The 25,444-nt window shown below is 42.9% G+C and overlaps 1 protein-coding gene across 13 annotated transcripts in view; it reads left to right on the top strand.

Moving 5' to 3' along the window:
• Positions 1 to 25,444, top strand: part of ANKRD44 (ankyrin repeat domain 44) — a 417,689-nt gene that overhangs the window by 379,116 nt on the left and 13,129 nt on the right. For all 13 annotated transcript variants that reach the window (XM_033944467.1, XM_033944471.1, XM_033944473.1 and 10 more), the window contains 5 exons: positions 6,189 to 6,276; positions 10,056 to 10,139; positions 11,790 to 11,935; positions 14,835 to 14,917; positions 22,401 to 22,483. In XM_033944467.1, the coding sequence (XP_033800358.1) occupies positions 6,189 to 6,276; positions 10,056 to 10,139; positions 11,790 to 11,935; positions 14,835 to 14,917; positions 22,401 to 22,483 (484 nt within the window). The remainder of the gene's footprint in view (positions 1 to 6,188; positions 6,277 to 10,055; positions 10,140 to 11,789; positions 11,936 to 14,834; positions 14,918 to 22,400; positions 22,484 to 25,444) is intronic.

Consider the following 25,444-nt stretch of genomic DNA (forward strand, 5'->3'; position numbering starts at 1 on the left):
AGCCGTGGTTTTCCCTGCTACTTCAACTCAGTGTCAGAGATCCACTGCCTCTGCCTCTGTTTCCCTCTCTACTGTCACAGGGTCAGGGTTCACTGTTACATCCCAATCTTCAGTCTCTTCATCTGAATGCTTGGTTTCTCTCCCCCTGACTGCTCTCCCCGTGTCTTAATCAGTCAAGGAGATATTGGAGGCCTCTAGAAAAACCTCGACGAGAACCTGCTACTCACAAAAGTGGACCAGATTCTCAACCTGGTGCTCCTCACACAGCCAGGACCCGGTGTCGGTCCCCGTCCCCCTGGTCCTTGACTATCTACTTCAACTATCTCATTCCGGCCTAAAGACCAACTCCATTCGAGTACACCTCAGTGCAATTGCGGCCTTTCATCAGCCCCTGGAAGGGAAAGCCCTCTCGCTCCATCCCTTAGTCACTCGCTTCATGAAGGGCCTGCTAAACGTCCACCCCCCTCTCAAACCTCCCCCGGTGGTTTGGGACCTTAACGTGGTTCTGGCTCAATTAATGAAACCTCCTTTTGAGCCACTAGACAAATGCCATCCAAAATTCCTCACTTGGAAGGTAATTTTCTTACTCGCGCTCACGTCCGCACGGCGGGTTAGTGAGCTGCAAGCGCTGGTAGCGGACCCACCCTTCACGGTATTCCATCACGACAAGGTGGTACTCCGCACCCATCCAAAGTTCCTACCTAAAGTAGTGTCTGATTTCCATCTAAATCAGTCCATCGTCTTACCCGTGTTTTTTCCCAAGCCCCACTCTCACCCCGGAGAAGTGGCGCTCCACACTCTTGACTGCAAAAGAGCGTTGGCCTTTTACCTCCAACGCACTCAGCCACACCGGAAAGTCCCACAGCTGTTTCTGTCCTTCGACCCAAACCGGTTAGGCCACCCAGTTTCCAAACGCACCTTGTCCAACTGGTTGGCCGATTGCATCTCCTTTTGCTACGCTCAGACTGGTCTCGCGCTGCATGGTCGAGTAACGGGACACAAAGTCCGAGCGATGGCAGCCTCCGTAGCCTTCCTCAGGTCCACACCTATTGAGGAAATCTGCAAGGCTGCCACGTGGTCTTCGGTTCATACCTTCACCTCCCACTACTGTCTGGACTCCCTGTCCAGAAGCGATGGCCGGTTCGGCCAATCTATTTGCTTAAATTGCCAACTTCCCTCCATCCCTCTTCAGTAAGCTTGGAGGTCACCCACATGTGAGAATATCATGCCTGCTTGTCCTGGGATAAAGCACAGTTACTTACCGTAACAGGTGTTATCCAGGGACAGCAGGCATATATTCTCACAACCCGCCCACCTCCCCGAGGTTGGCTTCTTGGCTAGTTAAGTGAACTGGAGACCACGAGGGGATGCACCCCCTAGTGGAGCAGGAAGGCACGCATGCGTGGAGCAGCAGAGCAAACTTAAATTTTCAATCAAGTTTGCTTGAAAATGCTTCCGCATCGGGGCTCCGTAGATGACGTCACCCACATGTGAGAATATATGCCTGCTGTCCCTGGATAACACCTGTTACGGTAAGTAACTGTGCTATATTACCACATGCTCTAAAGACAATTAATAGGTCATTTTTAAGGGACCTGGGCATAGTGGTTTTGAGCCAAAAGATAGAGGTCTTTTTTTCTCCACTTGTCTTTGTGCATATAATTGTGATTGTTTTATGTGGATGCATGTGAAAATCGTAGCAAAGACTTATAGCATGTACTGTATTAGTTTTTGCACATTTGGGGTTGTTTTACAGCTATGCCTTATCAAACAAGTGGCAGTTGGAAAATTACCCATCTAAAAGGTGATGTCTCTGCAAAATGAATAGTTTTACTTGCATTGCCTTTTTAAGGCCATCTTTTACTAAGGCCAGAGTGCTAAGTGCTCCGATAGGAATTCTATGAGCGTCAGAGCATTTAGCGCCACAGTAGAAACCTCTACCAAGGCTTAGTAAAAAGGGGGGGGGGGGAGAGTTATGTGGGAAGAGAAGTGACACATATAAATACAGGTTTTCATTTATTTGATATAGCGCTATCTCACAAGTAAATAAAACAGTTTACAATAAAAATATTAAAAAATTAAATTCTATGTGCATTATTTCCAAGGGAAAACACATCCACAGAGAAGAAGCAGGTGGAGATCTCTGGGATTAATTTTTTTTCCTGGGGCAATAATAAAAGCAATACCATGTGCTTTGATTAATTTGGTCCAAAGCTTACTGGTGAGCAATAGCTGTTCTGTTTGCACCACTGTGAGCAGGGATTTTATCCTCTTAAAAATTACCCCATGGGATACCTGCATAAAAATATGCACTATGATAAATAAATGTGACTCTCAAATAAATGTGTTCAGGGGTAGTCATGAGATATACGTTTAGGGAATAATTCTCTATGTATTGCCTGAAAGATAGGTGCTGGGGTGATGTAAGCTAAGAACAGATTCTATTTCAGCAGTAGTTCACACTACTGACATGAGAAAATACTAGTGTACGGTCACGTTTGTTCACCTAATTTTTTTTTCTAAATTCTTTATTCATTTTTTCAACTTACAACAAGTACACAATATTACATCATTTAAAACTTTTACACATCACTTGAATTTCTTTCTATTGTCATCGTAAATACATAAATTTATTCCCTCCCCACCCACCCTTCCCTCAAATATTTCAATCAAAAATATCATATAAATATTGTATTCTTATCTATTGATTAACCTTTAAATAGAACTTTACACCATCCCCACTCCCCCTATGTATAAATATACTGTCAGTAGAAAATGATGTCTAATCATTACAATAATTTGCCAATGACCCCCAGATCTTTTAAAAATTTTAAGTGTGAGCATTTACCCTAGCCAAATGAGTGGTGTAAAAGCTTGTGTTTTCTATAACCCATGTGCCTGACCATACCCCTTACAGATCCATGCCCCCTTAGAGTTGTGTGCCCTGACTAAGGGCAGTTACATGATTTAGTGCCAATTAATACCAATTGTAGCCAATAATTTGTTGTTAAGGTCAATAGCATCTAAGTAATCTATTAATTCATGCATGCAGCTGACCTTATTCTGTATTTGACATACGCAGCTTTGTATCCTAGTCATCAGTTTGGGGGTGCAAATTAATTGACTTAAGGGGGGTAGTGTTTAAAATACTTACCTATTTCATCTGTGCGACATATTTGGTGGACCTACCCCAAGGCATTTGCTTTTTTGGAAAGCTGTTTGCTTCCATATATAATGGGTTACTGGACTGAAGATCCTGTGGGAACATGGGTTCTTCCTCCTGAATAGGGCCATCCCTGGACTTCGAAAATATCAGACTGTTTTGGTGCATCATCTCTTGCATGCAGCTAAACATACGCTTCCATCTGCATGGAAGTATTAGGGTATTCTTTTGATATTAATTTGGAAAACTCGATTATACTGAATTTACAAATTGGAGAAATTAACGGCTATCATGAAGTAAGAATAAATTTATGTATGTAAAATCATAATTGAATGAATTTCAAGTAATGTGTAAAAGTTTCAAATGATGTAATATTGTGAACTTGATGTAAGATGAAAAATGAATAAAGAATTTGAAAAAAAAAAGAAGTAAGAACACATGGGAAAGAATATATAATTTGAAGTTTGTGGATAAATACCACCTCCTTTTATTTTATTTGGCTTTCTTTGCCTGTTGATACTTTAAAACAGGGATCTCAAAGTCCCTCCTTGAGGGCCACAATCCAGTCGGGTTTTCAGGATTTCCCCAATGAATATGCATGAGATCTAAGTGCATGCACTACTTTCAATGCATATTCATTGGGGAAATCCTGAAAACCTGACTGGATTGCGTCCCTCAAGAAGGGACTTTTAGATCCCTGCTTTAAATTGTTAGGAATCTGTTATAATGTAGATAGAGTTACCATATTTTGTATGTAAAAAAGAGGACATGTGGCCTGCCCAAGCCCCACCCACCCACAAACCTCATTTCCTCTCCTCTCCTTCCATCCCTTCCCTTGTCCCCCCCTCCCTTTCCCCCGTTGGATGGTACCTCTCTGGTGGCAATAGGGGGATTACTCACAAGTGGGAGCCACGTCAATCATGGCCCCACCGCGGGTACTGGTGGTCCAGGGGTAGTTGCTCCTGTTGCGAGCTTCTGTAGGCTCATTTGGCACTGGCTGAAGGTGATAGGAAAGGTCCTGAGCTCGGGGCTGTGTCTGGAGGGCGTCCACGCATGCGCGTAACATTGTCATGCTCATACATGCTTGGAGGCCCTCCAGACAAAGGATTGGGATGAAGGAATTGGGTATTGTTTGTGAGCTGTCTGTAATAAGAATATGAAGGACTAGGGAGTGGGGCAGGGGTTGAGATAAGAGGGTAGAGTGAGCTGTCCAAGAAAAATAAGAGGGGCTGGGGAGGGGCAGGGTTGGGATGAAGAGTTGACATATTCTGATGGTAGAGAGTGTGCTGTCTGTAGGAAGAGTAGGAGCGGAGAAGGGATTTGGGTTGGAATGAGGGGTTGGGTAGTATATTGGTCCTATGATAGTTTCTCTTTTTCTTAGGATTATTCCAGCGAATTCCTATCAATGTGGATAGGGTTATAATGATCTTTGGAGGATGGGTTATTACATTTGTACATTTAAGAAATGATGAATAAAATACCAGTTAAAACAAGTGGAAGGGCATAATCAAAACATATGTCTTAAGTCCGATTTGGGCGTATGGTGCTAGACGCCCAAAGTCGGCTGTGGGGAAAATGCCCATTTTCAAAAATACGTCTAGAATATTTTTCCCCCCGAAAAATACGTCTAGAATATTTTTTTCTCCAAAAATTGTCTATCTGGATGTCCAGGCTCTTGTTCGTCCAGACAGCCAGGATGTCCATCTTTATACCACATTTTCTACCAAAATTTCTTCCAAGACCCAAATGCCCAGAACAAGACCATTTGGATGTGGGAGGGGCCAATCTTGTAATGGACTGGCCACTCACACATGGCACCAGAGCAGTGGGGCACCTTACAGGGCACTACTTGAACTTCACAAAAAGGGTGCCAGATAAACATCTCATCAGAACTCCCTTATAGGTAATGGTGAGCCCCCCATAACATCACCAAAACCCATTATACCTACCTGTCTACAACCCCAGCTCTTATGGCTGCAGGTGGCACCTATATGGCAGTAGAGTAGGGTTTGGAGAGTTTTGGTGGGTGCACCATAAATGTAGTGATTAGAGTGGCTTATGGGCCTGGGTCCTCCTCTCTATGGTTCACCAGCTCACCCCCCAGGCTATTTAAAAGACCTGTGTGCAGCTCTACTAGGCTTTCCTATACCAGGTGCTGATGTTCTGGAGACAGGTATGTACTTTTTTATGCTGATCTTTAAGGGGGTATGAGGGGTCAGTGAACACTGGGGGAGTGTGTATGGGTCTTTATTTTGGCTCTGCAGTGGTTATCTGGTCACTGGATACCTTTTTGGTACTTATATCTGTTTTTACATCGTCTAACTCACAACGTTTATGTCTTGTCCAGGATGTCTAGTAAAACATTTGATTATCCCTGCAGGATGACTAAGTCTAAGTTGGCCCCCCATCCTGCCATAACCACTCCTCCAGATACACTCCTTTCAGCTCTGGGCACGCAGCAGCATTCAGAGGCATAAAAAGTCCCATGGCACGTCCAGAAAGTTGGTTTGATTATCGGCACTTGGATTACCTACCTTTCAGGTCATCCAAGTGCCGACTTAGGCGGGTTTTAAGACGTGTTTCAGTTTTGATTATGAACCCCCTAGGCACCTTTTACTTAGCTCCAAACCTAGGTGACCTATTATAATATTACCCTCCATCTAACTAAAAATATGGTAGTAATGAGATGATGATTGTTACCATGGTCAGTTTAAAATATATGCTTTGCAAGCCAAGCTCAGTAATTTCTATCCATGCTTTTTATTTATTTATTTGGTCTTCTATTGCCTCTTCCTGGTAGCTGGTTTTTGATGAACTTTGTTCTGTTCTTTAGTCTGATTATTAATCATCTGTGTATGGGGGTCCTGTTTATTTCAGAACAGAAACCATTGTGTCCAATTCCATCATCTCACTGTTAAAGCTGAACCAGCCCTACCCCTATCATTTTATGTAGCTTTTAAATGTGACTTTTGCCGATGAATTATTTCCCTGCCTGTTTAACATGGCACCATGTGTTCTCTTGTAGGTAATGAAAACTGTTTAGAGGTACTATTAGAGCAGAAATGTTTCCGGAAGTTTGATGGTAATCCCTTCACTCCTTTGCACTGTGCTATGTAAGTACCACAACACTCTGCAGCTTCAAACACAGCTGTATGTCGTCAGAGATACAGGCATGAAAAAACTAAGCTCCAACAAACTGTTTGATACTGTGACGGTAAAAAGACCGAAAAATGTTTACACATTCCTTTAAAATAAATGGCCAGGTCAATGACTTTGCTGTGCGCTGAGTTCAGTTACCACCTCAGGTCTTCAGCTTCCTGGTTTGGCTGGGATTTAGGATATTATGGAGGCAGTGTTCACAGATCCTGAGGAGAGGGAGTCTCAGCCATTGTGCAATATTGACACCTAGGTGATAGTTCTATAGCCAGTTATCCATTTGAACACATGTGCATAAATGAGCAATTTCTGGCTAAGCAGTATCCTTCAAAAATGTGCCTAGATGCAATGACATGTACTTTGCATGTAGGCATTCACTTGGACAGAGTTTGGATGGAGAATAAGCATGGTGCATACTTGTGCACATAGATTATAAAATCTTGTCATCTGTGTGCAATTGCTTGCTATTTAGATAACAGGCATTTACGCCAGCTCTATGGATGATGTAAGTGTTTGCACCTTAAATATAGGCATATTTGTGGCCACTTCTACTAGTATTCTATAAATGAATGTAGGCATCTACTTTTTACTTTCCCTTTTAGAATAGACTTCAAAAGGGCACTAATTCCCCCTCCCTCCCCAATATTTAGCAGTACTTAGCCAGCCGAGAAATAGGTGATTTGATTTTTAAAATGGATTGTCTCCTTTTTGTATTTGTGCTTGTTGGTGTTATTGATGTCAATTATTCAGTCCACTCAAGCACAGAAGCTTTTGACTCAGTATTTTAACACTGTTAAGGATCTTATCACATTTTAAGTTTCAAGTTTCAAGCTGCACAGTTCTGGAATGAATTACCTCTGGCTTTAAGAAGCTTTATGGACCCCAGTTTGTTTACAGAAGTTAGATAGCTCAAGATCCAATAGATGCTGGCATTGTAGTTTAGAAGTTGGGACATTGGACCATTTGATATTTTTCTGTCCCTATATAAATGCCTTTTGGAAGTTAATTTGGCCCCAAATTAATTCATTGTTAGAAAATCATGTTGCCCTTTCATATGATACTATATTATTTGGTACTTCAATGAGATTTAAAAGCCCAATTTCAGCTAATAATAATAAACTTTTATTAATATTAACAGGGGTTGCCATTCAGCAGATTATAGGGAATTGGAAAGATTAAACTAAACTAAATTATACTTTTTGGTGGAATTCAGTGTGCCATATTTATAAAATGGAAAGGGTATTTGCTTTGCAACAAGGTAATTATAATAAGTTTAAAAAGATTTGGGGGCCATTGACGATTTATTCTAGTGATCAGACATCTTAAACACCAGAATATTGGATAAGATAAGGGGGGGTAGGATTATGACGGATAATATATTGATAGTTGTTATTTATTGGTATACTAGTGTTTAAGCCCGTTACATTAACGGGTGCTAGAATATATGGCTGTCTGTCTTTCTTTCTTTATGTCTCTCTCCCTGCTCCTGTTTCTTTCTTCCTTTCTTTCTGTCTTTCTCCCTCCTGCAATTTTTTTTTTCTCTTTCCCTGGCACCCTTTGCCTGTCTGTCTTTATTTCTGTGTCTCTCTGGTCCCCTGTCTGTCTTTATTTCTGTCTGTCTCTCTCCCTAGCCTCCTTTGTCTGTCTGTATTTCTTTCTGTGTCTCCCCCCCCCCCCACTTTCCTTTGCAGAAGCAGCAGTGCTATTTCCCTTCCCCTCCAGATCCCTGTGAAGTAGTAGCAGCATTTCCCCCCACCCACCCCCCATTCCCTTCTCTCCCCCCCACCACTTTCCTTTGCAGAAGCAGCAGCGGTATTTCTCTTTCCCTCCAGGTCCTTGCTGAAGCAGTAGCAGCATTTTCCCCCACCCCCCATTCCCTTCTCTCCCCCCCACTTTATTTTGCAGAAGCAGCTGTGATATTTCCCTTCCCCTCCAGATCTCTGAGAAGTAGTAGCAGCATTTTCCCCCACCCACCCCCCATTCCCTTCTCTCCCCTACCACCACTTTCCTTTGCAGAAGCAGCAGCGGTTTTCCCTTCCCCTCCAGGTCCCTGCTGAGTAGTAGAAACATTTTCCCCCACCCCCCATTCCCTTCTTACCTTGAGCTGCCCTGCTCCGTTCGGCCCCTCCCCCTTCCCTTCCCGTGTGCTGGCCTGCTGCGGCTGAAGGTTTTTTTCGGCGACTCCTCCTGTTAAAACTCCCCCCCCCCCTCCCGCAACCGCTCCTGTTCAAAGCGGCCTGCTGAGGTTCGCGGCCGCTGTAACGAACCTCGCAGGCCGCTCTCCAACTCGGTAGCATGTTCCCTCTGACGCGATTGCGTCAGAGGGAACGTGCTACCATGTGGAGAGCGGCCTGCGAGGTTCGTTACAGCGGCCGCGAACCTCAGCAGGCCGCTTTGAACAGGAGCGGTAGCGGCTGTTGCAGGAGGATTGGGGGGTGGGGGATTCGTGAGCGGCGGCAGGACCATGAGGCGGGATTGATTTTTTCGGCTTACCCTATCTGGGGAAACCGCCGTGCCAATTTCAAAGCAGCTGATGGAGGAAGGGAAGGAACGGTAGGGCAAATTTCGTCAACGGCAGTCCTTGTGCGGTTCGAGGGGGGGGGGGGTGGAGGGGGTGGAGTCGGCGACTTGCAGCTTCGCGTGCCTCCCACCCCCCCTTCCCTCCGGCTCCGCCGCCGATAGTTTCCACCTGCATTGCCCCTGGCGCAGCACTCACCGGCCCGTCGGGCGGGGAACGGAGGAACAGGTTCAGGGCTGCCAGGGGGGGAGGATTGAGTCCGGCTGAGACTGGCAGGAAGAGGAAGGCGGAGCAGATGAGCCGGCACCGAAAAAAACTTTAAAGAGCCAGCCAGACCGTGAGTGCGAGCTGTTGTAAGTTTGCATGTGCACTCTTGCCGGCCACGGACATACGGATCACGGAAGCACGCGGATTAGACTGCGCATGCGCCGCCTACGGTTTTATTATATAGATGGGTGGGAGGGGTGGGTTTCTTATATAATTATTTATTTGGAATAATACAAATAAGAATGTCAAGTGATGAATTAAGGTATTTCTGAATGAATGTTATACACTTGTAATTTTTGAAAATGAATAAAGATTAAAAAAAAAAAGAAGCCGTCATAACTATAAATTTTGAAATGGCAGCTCAAGACAATTTTTATTTTATACATTTTTACAGTCTTAAAAATGTTTTTTAATAGCTGAATTCTGTTATAATTGACTTTAGATTTATTACTTTGTACACCCTAGGTATTGCTTAGTTATGTCTCTTGTAATCCATCTAGAACAGGGGTAGGGAACTCCGGTCCTCGAGAGCCATATTCCAGTCAGGTTTTCAGGATTTCCCCAATGAATATGTATGAGATCTATTTGCATGCACTGCTTTCAATGCATATTCATTGGGGAAATCCTGAAAACCTGACTGGAATACGGCTCTCGTGGACCGGAGTTCCCTACCCCTGATCTAGAACTTTTGAAGCCCAGGTGGCTTATACGCACTTATGTTTGTATTGACTGTGTGCATGTGTTGGGTAAAGAATGTCATATCAAGAAAGAGAGGAGCATTGGTCAGCAGAGAACATTCTGAAATTTGTTTGAACAAATGATAATATATTAATTAAGGTGTCAGGCACTGAGTCCAGATCAAAGGCACCTGTTGGAAAGGAGTGCAGAATGGGAAAATGAGATGTCATTTTAAACATTTAATTTGTTTTGTGTGGGTTTTTTTTCTTTTAGAATTAATGATCATGAAAATTGTGCGTCATTGCTCATAGGAGCTGTGGATGGCAAGATCATCAATTGTAAAGATGCCAAAGGAAGGTCAGTGCCACACAGCAGGTGGAGTGCAAGGGAAGAAACTGGGTTATCAACGAGCTCCGCATCATGGAAGACAAGCTGAGGCTGCCCTGGATTTGTCCCACTGTAGTTCCCATTTTTCTAAGGCAGGGCAACATGTCCTCAATTTCAGTAGGATAAAGCCTGTCCCTTATGGCAGTGCTTCTCAGCACTCTCTTGGAAGCACACCTTGCCAGTCAGGTTTTCAGGATTACCACAATGAGTATGCATGAGAAAGATTTGCATACATTGGAGACCCATGGTATGCATGTCTTCTTGTACATATTTTTTGTGATAATCCTGAAAATGTGACTGACTAGGAGAAGGTTGAAAAAAACTCTTTGTAGGGGAGAGTGTGGTGCAATGGTTAGTCACAGCCTCAGTACCCTGAGGTTGTGGTTTAAACCCACGCTGTTCCTTGTGACCCTGGCCAAGTCACTTAATCCCCCCAATTGCCTCAGATTCATTAGATAGATTATGAGCCTACCTGGACAGACAGAGAAAAATGTTTAAGTACATGAATAAATTGATATAAACCATTCTGAGCTCCCCTGGGAGAACGGTAGAGAAAATTGAATAAATAAATGTGCATCTTGTTGGTGAACTTAGGACAGAAGGAATGATGGGTCTTACCTGAAAGCCTTAAGCATATAGGTTGTTAGAAAGAAAAAAAAAAAAAGAAAAGCATGTTCTTTCAGCAAAGTAACAAGCCAAAAGGCTATAAATTGTTCAGTGTCATATGGTGAGCTATTTTTATCTCCCTAAATATAAGTGTTGAAGGATATCACGCATCTGTGACAATATTTAATAAGCTGTAGGTTCTTCAAGTGAGATGATAGTTTGCATCTGGAAAGACAGTCTGTAATTTAATAGAACAGCTGCTGGAATCAGTATACAGAGCTGCCCTAATAGGAAAACTGGACCTTGAAGTAAAAGAAAAGAGCAAGAATGGCACTGGTTATGGAAGTGTCAGTGCTAAATGTACTGTACTATATATGTTATGTGCACCTCCTGCAGTCAGATATGCACATTTAAACACGATCTCTATGACTGATGTAAATGCATGTGCCTAAAAGCATATGCACCTATGTATCTGGTCACATTAGTATTCTATAAAGAAAAGTAGGCACTTACTTTCCTTTTTAGAACCGGTTCCTACCAGAAGCCCTGCAGATGCTTATTTAATAAACAAACTGTTATGGAATCACCTTCATAGTGATATATACAGTGCACAATAATCTGTATAACTGCAGACTATTAAAAAAAAAAAAAATCAATAATGCAGTCAGCAACCAAAGGCAAGTTATATGATAATATGAGCCATTTTTTAATGGAAAAGCCAGGGTTAGATAAAATGAAATGACAATTTGTGAGCCCAGGCCAATGTTCTATTGCTACAGATCTCTTTAAAGATTTTTTTTTTTTTTTAATTTGCCTTGCTCTCTGATTCCTTAGCATCTCTTAACTAACTTCCCAATAATGTGGGTATGAGGGTATGAATAATTGTAGTTTCCTAGCAGTTCTCACTTGTAGTTTTAGGTTCATTAGGAACCAACATATAGGGAGGCAGGTGAATCCATGCTGCTTGAAACATGTTGTGACTAACGTGAAATTTTTGGACTTTGTTTCTGCTAGAACACCATTGCACGCAGCAGCTTTCACCGGTCACTTGGAATGCTTACAGCTCCTCCTGAGTCACAATGCACAAGTAAATGCTGTAGAAAATTCAGGGAAAACGCCAGTGATGATGGCAGCAGAAAATGGGCATGCGGGTGCTATAGGTAAGTCCCTATATGGAGCTCATTTTCAAAGAAGATAGATGTCTGAAAGACAGCATAAACTGGCACTTGGATGTCTTACTAGTCAAAATGTCCGCGTGGGCATTTTCAAACCTGATTTTTTGGACATCTAACAAGACTTCTTACCTGCTGTGCATCCAGAGTATTAATGGGAATGTTGGTAGGCGTGCCATGGGCAGGAAATGGATGGGCTTAGACTTGGACATCCTGCAGCTATAATTGAACCTTTCCCATGACATCCCAGGTGGAATTTAGACTTTTTCAACTAGACCTGTTTGAGAAGCATCTAAGTGCCAAAAGGGTATCCAAACTGACCAGAAAACCTCTGGAAGGATTAAATAATGAGCCCCTCCCATCCCAATAAATTTGAATGAAACAGTACATACCTGGCTCTAGAACAGTAGCATTTGGTATGGGAAAGCCTAGTAGAGCATCACACGAGTGTTTTATGTAGTCAAGTTGGTGGGCTAGTGAACCATAGAAAGGAGGAGCCAGGCCCATAAGCCACTCTAACCACTACTTTTATGGTAGAAAGTGTGAGCCCACCAAAACCCTACTCGACTGCCATATAGGTACCACCTACTGCCATAAGGGCTATTGGGGTGGTGGACAAGTGGATATAGTAGGTTTTGGGAAAATTTTGGAGGGATTTTCATACATTAAAAGGGGGTTATGGTGAAATGTGCTTATGGCACTGTTTATGTGAAGTTCACAGCAGTGCCTTCTAATGTGCCCCAATGTTCTGTACAGCCAAAGATTAGAGAAACTGGACCTCTTCTCCTTCGAACAGAGGAGATTGAGAGGGGACATGATTGAAACATTCAAGGTACTGAAGGGGATAGACTTAGTAGATGAGGACAGGTTGTTCACCCTCTCCAAGGTAGAGAGAACAAGAGAACACTCTCTAAAGTTGAAAGGGGATAGATTCCGTACAAGCGTAAGGAAGTTCTTCTTCACCCAGATTGTGGTAGAAAACTGGAACAATCTTCCAGAGTCTGTCATAGGGGAAAGCACCCTCCAGGGATTCAAGACAAAGTTACACAAGTTTCTGCTGAACAAGGACGTACGCTGATAGGGCTAGTCTCGGTTAGGGCGCTGGTCTTAGACCAGAGGGCCGCCGCGTGAGTGGACTGCTGGGCATGATGGACCACTGGTCTGACCCAGCAGCAGCAGTTCTTTTGTTCTTATTAGTTTCTTGATGTACCATCAAACTATATCTAAATGGTTTACAATAAAAGTAATTATAAAAATAAATTAAAAGCCAGTAGGAGAAGGGAAGGGGGATACATAGTTACATTTAGCAAATATAAAAAGGGGAATGGGTAAGGGGGAAACGCAATTGGTAGGGATAGGGTTGGTCGTCCTCAAATGAAGTGTTAATTCTCATATATTGAATGCATCCTTGAATAGAAATATTTTAAGTTGAGATTTGAATCTTGGCAGGGAAACCTCTTGCTGAAGGTCTTGGGATATTGCAAGCCAAAGTGAAGGAGCCATGACTGAAAAGATCGATTTGCGGATTGTATCATAGAATCTGGCAGATGGAGGGAATTATTAATTAATTTTGGGAGTTAGATTTAAGTGTTCTCGATGGTATAAGGGTAATTGTTGGCATTTAGGCATGTAATTCCTAGTATTCTAGAACATGTGTGCTTAGCTCTGGGCACGCTCCTGACTTGCACAAGCCTCTCCCATACCCACACACCCCTGGAAATTGAATGCAATAGAATTTTTGCGTGAAACTTCTAGAATAGCAACTAAGTAGGGGATGCACTAAAGTTACTGAGTGTCTGCAATCGTTGCTAGACCGGTTTTGCGATCGATTGGATTAACCAACCCAATCCACAAAACTGCTGGCCGTGTGTTTCTCTGAGTGATCGCTCATGCTCATTCTCTGATCCAGCCATGCAAATTACCCCATTAATATTCAAAACCCATGCAAACTAGCCCACCGATCGACGCCCTAAAATCCCACACAAAATCGCGATCACTCCTACCAACCCAAAATAGCCAACTGGTGCAGACCTGTCAGTAGACAGGTCTGCCTGGGGTTTTTTTTCATTTCTTTTTAATGGAACAGATTGTGCGTGTGTTACACATTCACAATCTTTCCCATTAAAGAAAAAAGCCTTCCCCCATGCTGATGGCCGTTCCCAACAAGCCCCCCCATGAATGGGCACTGCGACCCCCCCACCCCTAAGGCAGCGAAAATGGCAGGAGGGATGCCCACTCCCTCCTGCCTGGCTGAATACCCCCATGCCATGCCCCCACCTGGTCTTGGCCCCACCCACACCACCAACTCCCTCAAACCAATCTCCCCTTCCCCCAAAACACCCCTGTGCCATGCCCCTCCCCTGTGGCAGGCATCCCCGAGCCACTGTCTCCCTCTCCCCCCCCCTTCCCCCGGAACAAAAAAAAAATCAGCAGGAGGGATGCCCACTCTCTCCTGTCGCCACATGCCCCCCCATCCCCCCAAACTTTTTTGAAAAGTTGTAAGCAGGAAGCCTGCTCCCGGCTCCTGCTTGAGGCCTGCCATTCCAAAATGGCAGGCCTTCCCCTTCCCGGTGCAGTTGTCCATAAACATTGCCACAATCTGCGTGTGTTTTGCGCAGATGAGTTCTTCAGCTGTTCAGCAGCTTTTTCAAAGTAGGTCATTGTTTCTTGACTAAAAATGACTTCAATGGAATTAGATTATACAAACTCTACAGAAATTTGAAATCCTGAAATACTTTTTTGATATTTCTACAACCAATATTCAGACTTTTGAGTTGGACCTTCTCGGCTGAAACACAATTGTGTCGAGTCTTAATTATACAATAAAACAACTGAGCACCAGAGGTAACCTTCGCTGTCATTTTTGCTTTCTTTTCCTGTATTACAGATATTCTGGTGAACAGTGCCAAGGCTGAGTTGGCAGTGAAAGATAAAGACTTGAATACACCCCTGCACCTTGCTTGCAGTAAAGTACGTATTATAGCTTTACAGCATATGTAGTAATTGGTGGTACTTGTGGAACTGGAGGGCTGCCATGTTTATTACATAGAGAGGGTAATCCAATCAAAATAAAGAAAAAACTTCAGTTTGTTAAAAAAAAACAAACCAAATTTGACTACTGACAGAAGTCAAACTGATACAGTATCTAGTTTATTTCATCACAAGACCTCAAACACCTGAGGCACAACTTAAATATTATTTTGTTCCTTTACAGTGCTCTTCCTATAGAATTTATAAACACACTATTGGTTGAAATTAAAGCCTGTCATTAAGAATTAACATCAAATTTTGATATATGCCTACCAAGACCAACGATGAACACATCGCCCCTGTACTTGGAGAGACCTCCCAGGAAAGAGACTTGGGAGTTCTGATTGACAAGTCGATGAAGCCATCTGCGCAATGCGCAGCGGCGGTGAAAAGGGTGAACAGAATGCTAGGAATGATAAAGAAGGGGATCACAAACAGATCAGAGAGGGTTATTATGCCGCTGTACCGGGCCATGGTGTGCCCTCACCTGGAGTACTGCGTCCAGCACTGGTCGCCGTACACGAAGAAGGACACGGTACTACTCGAAAGGGTCCAGAGAAGAGCAACTAAAATGGTTAAGGAGGCTAGAAAATATAGAAAATTATAATCGCAGACTAAATGTGAGACTGCTGAATTTTCCTAAATCTCCTGGAATTCTACCATATGATATATTTAAAAAATATGTGATGGAAATCCTTGGCTACTCTTCAGAATTTACTCCCCCTTTGAATAAAATATATTATCTTCCATCAACTATTAAAAAATCTCAGGAGGCTATGGAAGAGGAATATGTTAAATCTGCTCAATCATCACAGGTTGATTAAAGAACATATCTGCAATACTTGAAGAATCTATCTCCAAGTCAACGTTGAGAGCAACATTACTGATATCTTTTGTTTTCCAACAGGACACGGATGCATTTATGAAACTATATTTTAAATTTTCTAAAAATTTGTTTTATGGTAAAAGAATATGGGCGTACTCAGATGTGACCAAAATCACCCAAGAGAGAAGGAAACAGTTTTTGTCTTTAAGACAAGATGTAATATCTTTGGGTGCATCTTTTCTTCTGGCATACCCTTATAAATGTATTATAAAGTACACCCAAATTAAGTATGTGTTTTTTTCACCAGACCAGTTAAAATCATTTTTGGAGCTGAAAAAGATAGCTTGATGAAGTGTGCACAGGTGCAATGAATAAGTAGTAGCAATCTGCAAATTAGTGTTAAGCCTTACTTATTATTTTTACGTTAGTTGAATTTATTCTGTCATAGTATTTAGGCTGCACTTCCCCATTAATAGTGGTCTAAGGAAGGCTGTAAAATTATTCCACTTTTATATTTTTGGACTTATATTAATATTATCTACTGTATTTCTGTAACAAGAAGTTATTTTCTTGTAAAATTTGATGAAATTATAAATAAAGAATTAAAAAAAAATAGAAGGGGATCACGAACAGATCGGAGAAGGTTATCATGCTGCTGTACTGGGCCATGGTACACCCTCACCTGGAGTACTGCATCCAGCACTGGTCGCCATACATGAAGAAGGACATGGTACTACTCGAAAGGTCCAGAGAAGAGCGACTAAGATGGTTAAGGGGTTGGAGGAGCTACCGTACAGCGAAAGATTAGAGAAACTGGGCCTCTTCTCCCTCGAACAGAGGAGATTGAGAGGGGACATGATCGAAACATTCAAAATACTAAAGGGAATAGACTTAGTAGATAAAGACAGATTGTTCATCCTCTCCAAGGTAGGGAGAACGAGAGGCCACTCTCTAAAGTTGAAAGGGGATAGATTCCGTACAAACGTAAGGAAGTTCTTCCTCACACAGAGAGTGGTGGAGAGCTGAAACAGTGTGGGATGGTTCGGGAGTTCCCTGCCGTGGCCACTCAGCGATTGTGGCAGGGGAATTCCTCCCTCCTCTATCAGCTGAGCGGCAGGGACTCCCCAAAGCCACGATTCTGTAACCGGCACCCTAAAATGATTAACAGGTGATCGGCAGCCGCTTTTAAGGCAGCCACCAATTTGGGCGCCAGTTAAAGAATCCGGCCCAAAATCTTGAAGCTAATGCGTGACTCGACTGGTAGCCAGTGCAACTTTTGCAAAATTGGTGTAATATGCTCACTTTTAGAGATACTGGTTACCAATCGGGCCGCTTCATTCTGCACATGCTGCAAAGCCTATAACATATACTTGGGAAGTACAAAGAATTACAGTAGTCCAAAATCATTGCCCAATTTACTGAATGAAAGTTTACAGATGACAACAAATTTTTCAGACACCTCACACAGTAAGAATACGCTCACTCCCAAACCCAAATTCAGTTGGCCAATCTATATTTTTGCCTGCTATCCCTAATACTTGGATCTTCATGATATTCAATCTCAAATTAATAGCCTACATATTAATTACCTGAAGACACAATTTCAGAAAATCAGTAGCTTTTTGTACAGATTCATCAACAGGAAAATTGAGGAGAAGAACATTAAAAGGAACAGATGATGGAGCTGACCCTTGTGGAACCCCTGTAAGGATGTTTCCAGTCAGACTTTTCAACCCCTCTCTGAACTCAAAACAAACTGTCAATCAAAAACGACTTAAACCATTCTAACACAGTCTATGGATGCCAGTGGAGTCCAAATGTCTCAACAAAATTTAATGACTTACTATATCAAAAGTGGCCAATATATATTAAAAAAAAAAGACCCTACCTACACATAGCCATGCCTCTCATGTGTGAACTCTTCCTGGTAAGTCTATGTTACCAATCTACTTTCACCTCCATCTTATAAGACTAGCCATCACTGTCTCAGAAGCCTCACAAATCTGATTTGTATCACCAATATGGGCCTAGGAAACTCTCCCATATCCAGGATAAATCTCATTGTCCACTAAAGAGGTTCCTAGTGCCCACTTCTTCCCCCATGACTCCCTTGCACTAACTCCTCCTCCTAATACTGACTCTCAATCTATCATAAACCACTTAATCCCTTACCACCCTGCCACTCACCATGCCGCCCTTTGTCATGGAGGCTACCATTTCTCACATACCTCTCCCAGTTAGTCGTGGAGGTGGTGTTGGGTTGTTACTCTCGCCATCTTGTAGATATCAACCCCATCTGCCTCAATCTCACTGCTCTCCCTGCTTTAAAGTCCACTCCATCCGTCTATTTGCTCCTCTACCTCTCTGAGTAGCCGTCATTTACCAAACCCTTCATAAGTCCCTATTTTCTTTCCTCACTGACTTTGACTCCTTCTTTCTCAAACCCTCATCTCCTTTCCTCATCCTTGGTGACTTCAACATCCATGCTGATAACCCCTCTAACTACTATACTTCCCAGGTTTCTCACTCTGACATGTTCATACAATCTCCAACTGTTCTTCACCACCCTTGCACACCAGAACGACCACTGCCTTGACCTTGTGTTCTTCTGTAACTGTTCTACCACCAAATTCTGCATCTCAACTCTTCCCCTGTCTGACCATCATCTGTTAATCTTCACAACTCATCACCCTTCCCCCAGACCCATCCAATTACTACCTATACATTTAGGAACTTTCAGGCTATTAACCCCAGCACCCTCTCCACCACTGTGTCATCCCTTCCTTCAACTACTGTGTCACACAGGTCTGTCAATGAAGCCATCTCCTCCTACACCATCTCCTCTGCTTTAGATGCTCTTGCTCATTCTATTTCACATCAAACCCTAGCCCTGGCTGGACCCCCTACATTCTCTGCGCTCCTGTTCCATATCTGCTGAACATCTTTGACTTAAATCCTGCTGCTGACTTGAAACACTTCAGATTCTTGCTGACAACCTGCCAGTCTGCCCTCTCACTAGCCAAACAAGAATACTACGCCCAATTAACTAACTCTTAGCTGTAACCCTTGTCATCTCTTTGGCACACTCAATTCTCTACTCAATGCCCCACCTCTAATCCCCCCTTCACATCCCCCCAAATGATGGCAGAATTCTTCTACAACAAGATTCATCTTGAGTTCTCAACCAGGTCACTTCCCCCCACCCCCCTTCCAGCTGTCCATTCTACCAATCTCCCCTCAACCTCTGCTACCCTTTCCTCCTTTTCTGAAATCACTGAGGAGGAAACTGCACATCTTCTCTCCTCCTCCAAACCCACTACCTGCTTCTGTGATCTGATTCCCACCCACCTACTCAGCGCTATCTGTCCCATCCTCAACCTGTCATTCTCCACTGCAACTGTTCCTGATGTCTTTAAACATGCTGTAGTCACACATTTCTTCTAAAACCCCACATGCCCCTCCAACTATTGACCCATCTCCCTTCTCCAGTTCTTATCCAAACTACTTGAAAGTGCTGTTCATCGCCATTGCCTGGACTTCCTTTCATCTCAAACTATTCTTGATCTACTTCAGTTGGGCTTTCTCTCACTCCATTCCATGGAAACTGCCCTTGCTAAAGTCTCTAATGACCTGTTCCTGGCAAGATTCTTTGGCTTCTACGTCATCCTCATCCTTCTCGATCTATCTGCTGCCTTTGATTCTGTTTATTACCACCTAGTCCTTGATACACTGTCCTCGCTGGGATTCCAGGGTTCTGTTCTCTTCTGGATTTCTTCCTATCTCTGCTATCGCACTTTCAATGTGTGCAATGGTGGATTCTCTTCCATTGCTATCTCACTGTCAATAGATATACCTCAAGGCTCTGTCTTGGGCCCTCTCCTTTTCTTCATATATACCCAATCCCTCGGAGCACTGATCTCCTCCCATGGCTTTCAATATCACCTGTATGCTGATGGCTCACAGGTCTACCTCTAACACAAGATATCTCTACAGGCCCCAATCTCAGTCTGCCTGTCCGACATTGCCACCTGGATGCCTCACCACCATCTAAAATTGAATATGGCTAAGACCATGCTCCTTATCTTTCTGCCTAAACCCCCCTCTCCCATGCTCTATTTCTGTGAACAACATGCTCCTCCTCCCTGTCTTGTCAGTTTGCAACATTGGGGGTCATCTTTGTCTCCTCTCTCTCCTTCTCCAATCATATCCAACAAACCTCTATAGCCTGTCGTTTCTTCCTCTATAATATTACCAAAATCTGACCTCTCCTTTCTGAGCATACTACCAAAATCCTTATCCACACTCTCATCACCTCTCGTTTAGACTACTACAGTTTGCATCCCTCAGGTCTTCCCCTCAACTGTCTCTCTTCCCTTCAATCTGTTCAAAATTCTACTACTCAACTCATATTCCGCTAGAGCCACAATACTCACATTACCCCTCTCCTCAAGTCACTTCATTGGCTCCCCATCCTTTTCTGTATACAGTTCAAACTGCTCTTACTGACTTATAAGTGCATTCACTCTGCAGCACCCCAATATCTCTCCTTACTTATCTCACCCTATGTTTCCCCCCTTCATGGCTTTCACTATAACTGGAGAGCAAGAGTCCAATGGACATAAAGACAAATGAAATCCATTTATAATCATTTCAATTTGCTTGGATGATACTGGAGTAAAATCTCTCCATGGCTCACATGAACTTGATAACTCAATAGATAGAACCATATCTGTAAAAGAATCAATAATTGTAAAATAAAGAGGTTCAGCAAAACTCTCACATGAAATTGAAGGGCACGAAGACCCACCAGAAGGATTTGTGAATCTAGAAACCACTTTAAATAATTCCTTAGATGTAATTTTCTGATCTAAAAATTCTTTCTTAGCCTCAAATGTTAGCTTTTTATAATACTACAAATAATTCCTATAATCTTATAAAGTATAAGTATCAGGATACTTGCCCTAAAATGCTCTTTGTGGCACAATTGATTCAATAATTTAATCTCATCTGAAAACCATGCAGCAGTATGTATCCGCTTCACTCTAACTTCCTTAAAAGGGGCAATAATATCTAAACATTCTGTCAAAGAATCATGCCATTTATCACAAACCTCGTTCAAAGGTACAGATGGAACATTCTCCACAAATAAGGATGTAGAACATAAATACAAAGCTATCTAAAAAATATAGATCTAAAATATGTTTGCTTGATGTGTTGATTTCAATGTTTCTTCATCTGAAAATTGATGCTTAAAGTTCACAAGATCTTCCACAGTACATGGATTTTTAGCCATATTGTAAGGTGGTGTTCCCAGTAGGTGAGAGGGGCATTAGAGAATGACACGGTGACAAAATTCATCACCGTTCCCGTCCCCGCGGATAACCGCGGGAAACCATCTTCATGTCATTCTTTAAGGAGAGAGGGAAGAATCAGAGTATGAATGGCCACAACCACTGACCCACAAGCTTTGCTTTGAAGAATGCTGGTGTAGAAAGACTGAGGTTGAAATAGACACTAGAAAATGACATGGGATTATTTCCCGCGGTTATCCGCGGGAACGGGAACGGTGATGAATTTTGTCACCGTGTCATTCATCTTTAACTTAGGGAAGGGAAAGGATGAGCATAGATGGTGTTTTCCAAACTTTTCAAGTAAAATTCTACCTGCATAAAAACCGTATGTACTTTGCATCTAATGCAGTTTTCAAAATGAAGAAAGATGTGAATTTTTTAGCAGTGCATACAAACTGAAAACTGTTACCTCCTTTCATCTCCCACATGGCTATGTATTTGAATATTCAAGGTTTATTTATTGAAAATTTTACAAAACAAGGAAAACATAGGTACGGTAACAACAAACCATGCGAGATGAAAGCACATTATAATACTCACTAAGACAGAGTCAATAAACATATCTGCAAACCACAAATGTAACAAAGTATGTCAAGAAAAATCTCACATGAGTGTAACATATTCCATGGCATGAACAGTATTTGAATATTCTTTGCAGACATACAGACCATGTAACATACAGTGAAATTTTTTAAAAAGCTAAACATGCACAGGTAATAGAAGTTGTGCTGGAGAGATTGAATAGTTTTTGCCTAGGCTTCAGCCCTTATCCAAAGCACTTATATAAAGACAACTAGGTGCCTACTTATATAAAATACTAGCATAAGTGGCAGAAATTGCACCTACCTTGCAGCCATAGACACTTCTAGCTGCCTTAAAGCAGGTATAAATATCTACCTATAATTAGTAGGTTCATGCATAGATATAGTGCATTTTATAATCCACATGCATACTTAAGAACTCTGCCCACACTCCACCCAAATACTTCCCCGTACACGTCTACCAGCAAAGTATACCCAATCTTGTCTTGGCACATCCATTTAAGCCAGTCAGAAATTCATAAGGTACCACTTACAGCATGTGTGGCTATATAAAATTGTCGCTTTACTGACTGAGGGTGAATAAGTAACTTCCTTTGAAAATCAGCTGCCATATTTTCAAATTTTTAAAGAACTGGTTGAGATGCCATTTCATTTGAATCGGTTTAGCTCAAAACTGTTTTTGTTTCTGTGCTTCACATTCTCAGGGTCATGAAAAATGTGCCTTGTTGATACTTGACAAGATACAGGAGCAAAGCCTTATTAATGCAACAAATAATGCATTACAGACGTGAGTAGTAATGGACTTCTGTTTTTGTTTACCTCCTTTTGATTCATGAATTTAAAGGGCAATTCTACAACATGGAGCATACGCTGACATACCAATTGCATGCCTACGTGTCCAGAATACTGACATTTTTGTGCCTAAGTGCACACTTAACCTGTGAAAATGCCAGTATGGGAACATAATTGGTGTTCTACAAATAAATCCTCAAATGCCATAGCGTGTATTTAAAAGGGGGGAGGGGCATTCTAACGGGCAAACTGTTTAAGCGGCCAACCTACAGAATACTATAAGTAGCCAGTGTGCCTGCTATATTTAGGTACCCCAGTTTATACCAGGTATACATGTGGGCACCTAAATGTAGTTGCTCTAATTCCAGGTTTATGTTAGAGTTCTATAAGGACACCCAGGACTCAAATGTATGTACAGAAGAGGTACTCACCCTTAGCCTACATGGAGACGACGGCACACTGTCTAATTCATGCAAGACAAATAGAGTGGTACCTTGGATTACGAGCATAATCCGTTCCAGGAGCATACTCGTAATCCAAAATGCTCGTTTATCAAAGCGAGTTTCCCCATAGAAAATAATGGAAACTCGCTTTGATACGTTCCCCCCCCCCAATAACCGGCATCGCTCCCCCCCGCTCGCAAAGGCCCCCACGCTCCAACCGTCACTCCCCCCCCCCCCGTGCACGAACTGGCCCCCCCGCCCGAACAACTTAAACTTACCCCCTCCCCGTCTGGCACCGGCACCGGCACACAGGCACAGATCGTGCCGGTTCCTAGAAGATCTTCCGGCTTCTGCCTGCCTTGAGCATGCATCTGCGCATGCTCAAGGACTTCTAATTCTCCTTCTCGCCAAGAATCTGGCGAGAGGGAGAATTAGAAGTCCTTGAGCATGCGCAGATGTATGCTCAAGGCAGGCAGAAGCCGGAAGATCTTCTAGGCACCGCACGATCTGTGCCTGTGTGCCGGTGCCAGACGCGGGGGGGGGGGTAAGTTTAAGTTGTTCGGGCAGGGGGGCCGGTTTGCACGGGAGGGGGGTGCCGGTTGGAGCGAGGGGGGGGAGCGATGCCGGTTATCGGGGAGGTGCTCGCAAATTAAGTCAACACTCAGTTTGCGAGTCAAAACTTTGCTGAGTGTTTTGCTCGTCTTGCAAAACACTCGCAAACCGGGTTACTTGCAAACCGAGGTTTGACTGTACGCGCTTGGTGAAATGCGCGCAGCTCTACAGTACGCAAGAAAATTGCACACAAGGCAAACACGCTCAGACAAATGTGCACAGGTTTACAACGCGCAAGACAAACATGTTCGGACAAACGCACGCAGATCTACAACACGCAAGACAATTGTGCGCAAGACAGATGCGCTCAGACACACGCAGATATATGCATGCTCACAGGAAAAAAAGATTGTTTTCGATGTAACATTTTTTTTACATTGTGTTTTCCAAGCTCCTAGTGTGCAGCCTTTGATGTCCTCCTATGTCCTATGGCTCATTCTTATGCCCCCCACTGCCTCCTTCGCCCCCAGTGCCTCATTCCTATGCCCCCAGTGCCAATCTGCAACAGATACAACTCACCAAGACCAATTCCTGTAACAGACAAAGTCATGCCAAGATAGAAGGGCATGTTTTATATCAATATGTAGAAAATGCGCATATGTAACCATAGTAACGGAAAATGCACTCACATAACTCGCGTATTTAACACTAGTAACTGAAAATGCACTTGGGTAACTCAGGACAACAGAAAATGCTTGTTCCAACGGACATTTCAGTTTGCACATACACATTTGCTTCATGCAAACATCATGCTCGTCATTCGCACGCATAACAGCGAGGTATGTGCATGTGCATTTACGTTACTCGCTATCACCCCACATTTTGTTATGAGCACAATTGCGCTGAGTTGTCATGCGTGCAATTGTGTTGCGCACATTTGACTTCGCGCATTTGACTGTGCGGAATATTGTCTTTCATGCATTTGACCTGCACGCTATTGTGTTGCGCACGATTGTGTTGTACGCAATTGGCCTGCGTGCTATTGTCTTGCACGCAATTGACCTGCGTGCTATTGTGTTGTGTGCGAGTATCATGCGTGTGATTGCGCAAGATTGCACGCATTTGTCTTACGTGCATTTGACCAGCTACCTGAGACGACTAGTTGTAGAATTGCCCCCTTAATGTTCACTACTGATAGTAATGATCTGAGGACATCAAAGGTCTGCAGAATTTAAAATAGACCAAAACGGCACAGCTCTAAAATGACACAGAACCTTGTGGTAACACTAGGGATGGAAATGTGATAAGTTTTCAACAAAGAGATACTGTATATTTTAGGTTCATCTGATTCCTAGAATGGTCCAATCTGAATCACACTCAGGATTCTCTAACAAATCTCAGTGGCTATGCTACTTGCTGTCTTATATCCTAGTTGGTTGAATCATACCTATGAGTTGTGGATGGATGGACAGATAGACTGGTTCTTACACTGACAAAGATGCTCAAATAGACTAGATATGAGATATCTTTAGGGTAGATATTTCTAGAATTAGCAGTCTTCTAGAATAGTGGGTCTCAATCCATCCTTCTGGACACACCTAGTCAGTTGAGTTTTCAGGATATCCACAATGAATATCCATGAGATAGATTTGCATACAGAGGAGGCAATTACATTACATTAGTATATGGATTGATAGTACACCCCAAAAGGGATTCATTGTGATTTATAACTTAGAAGAGCCTGGTCATATCCAGGGATTATGTTACTTCATTAGAGTTCTTAGCACAGATAACTTGGTTTGTGTAGGTGTATGATTATGGCATATGGTTTGAAGATTGGCTATATATGGTGTTCTAGTCTTTATATTACGAGTTCTGGTATGGATATCTCAAGTTTGTGGGGAACTTGGTCATCTATTGAGATAGGAGAGAGAATTTGAGCCTTGTTTGATTTCTGGTGG

This window comes from Geotrypetes seraphini, chromosome 5 (genome assembly GCF_902459505.1).
Source record: "Geotrypetes seraphini chromosome 5, aGeoSer1.1, whole genome shotgun sequence".
Taxonomy (NCBI): Eukaryota; Metazoa; Chordata; class Amphibia; order Gymnophiona; family Dermophiidae; genus Geotrypetes; species Geotrypetes seraphini.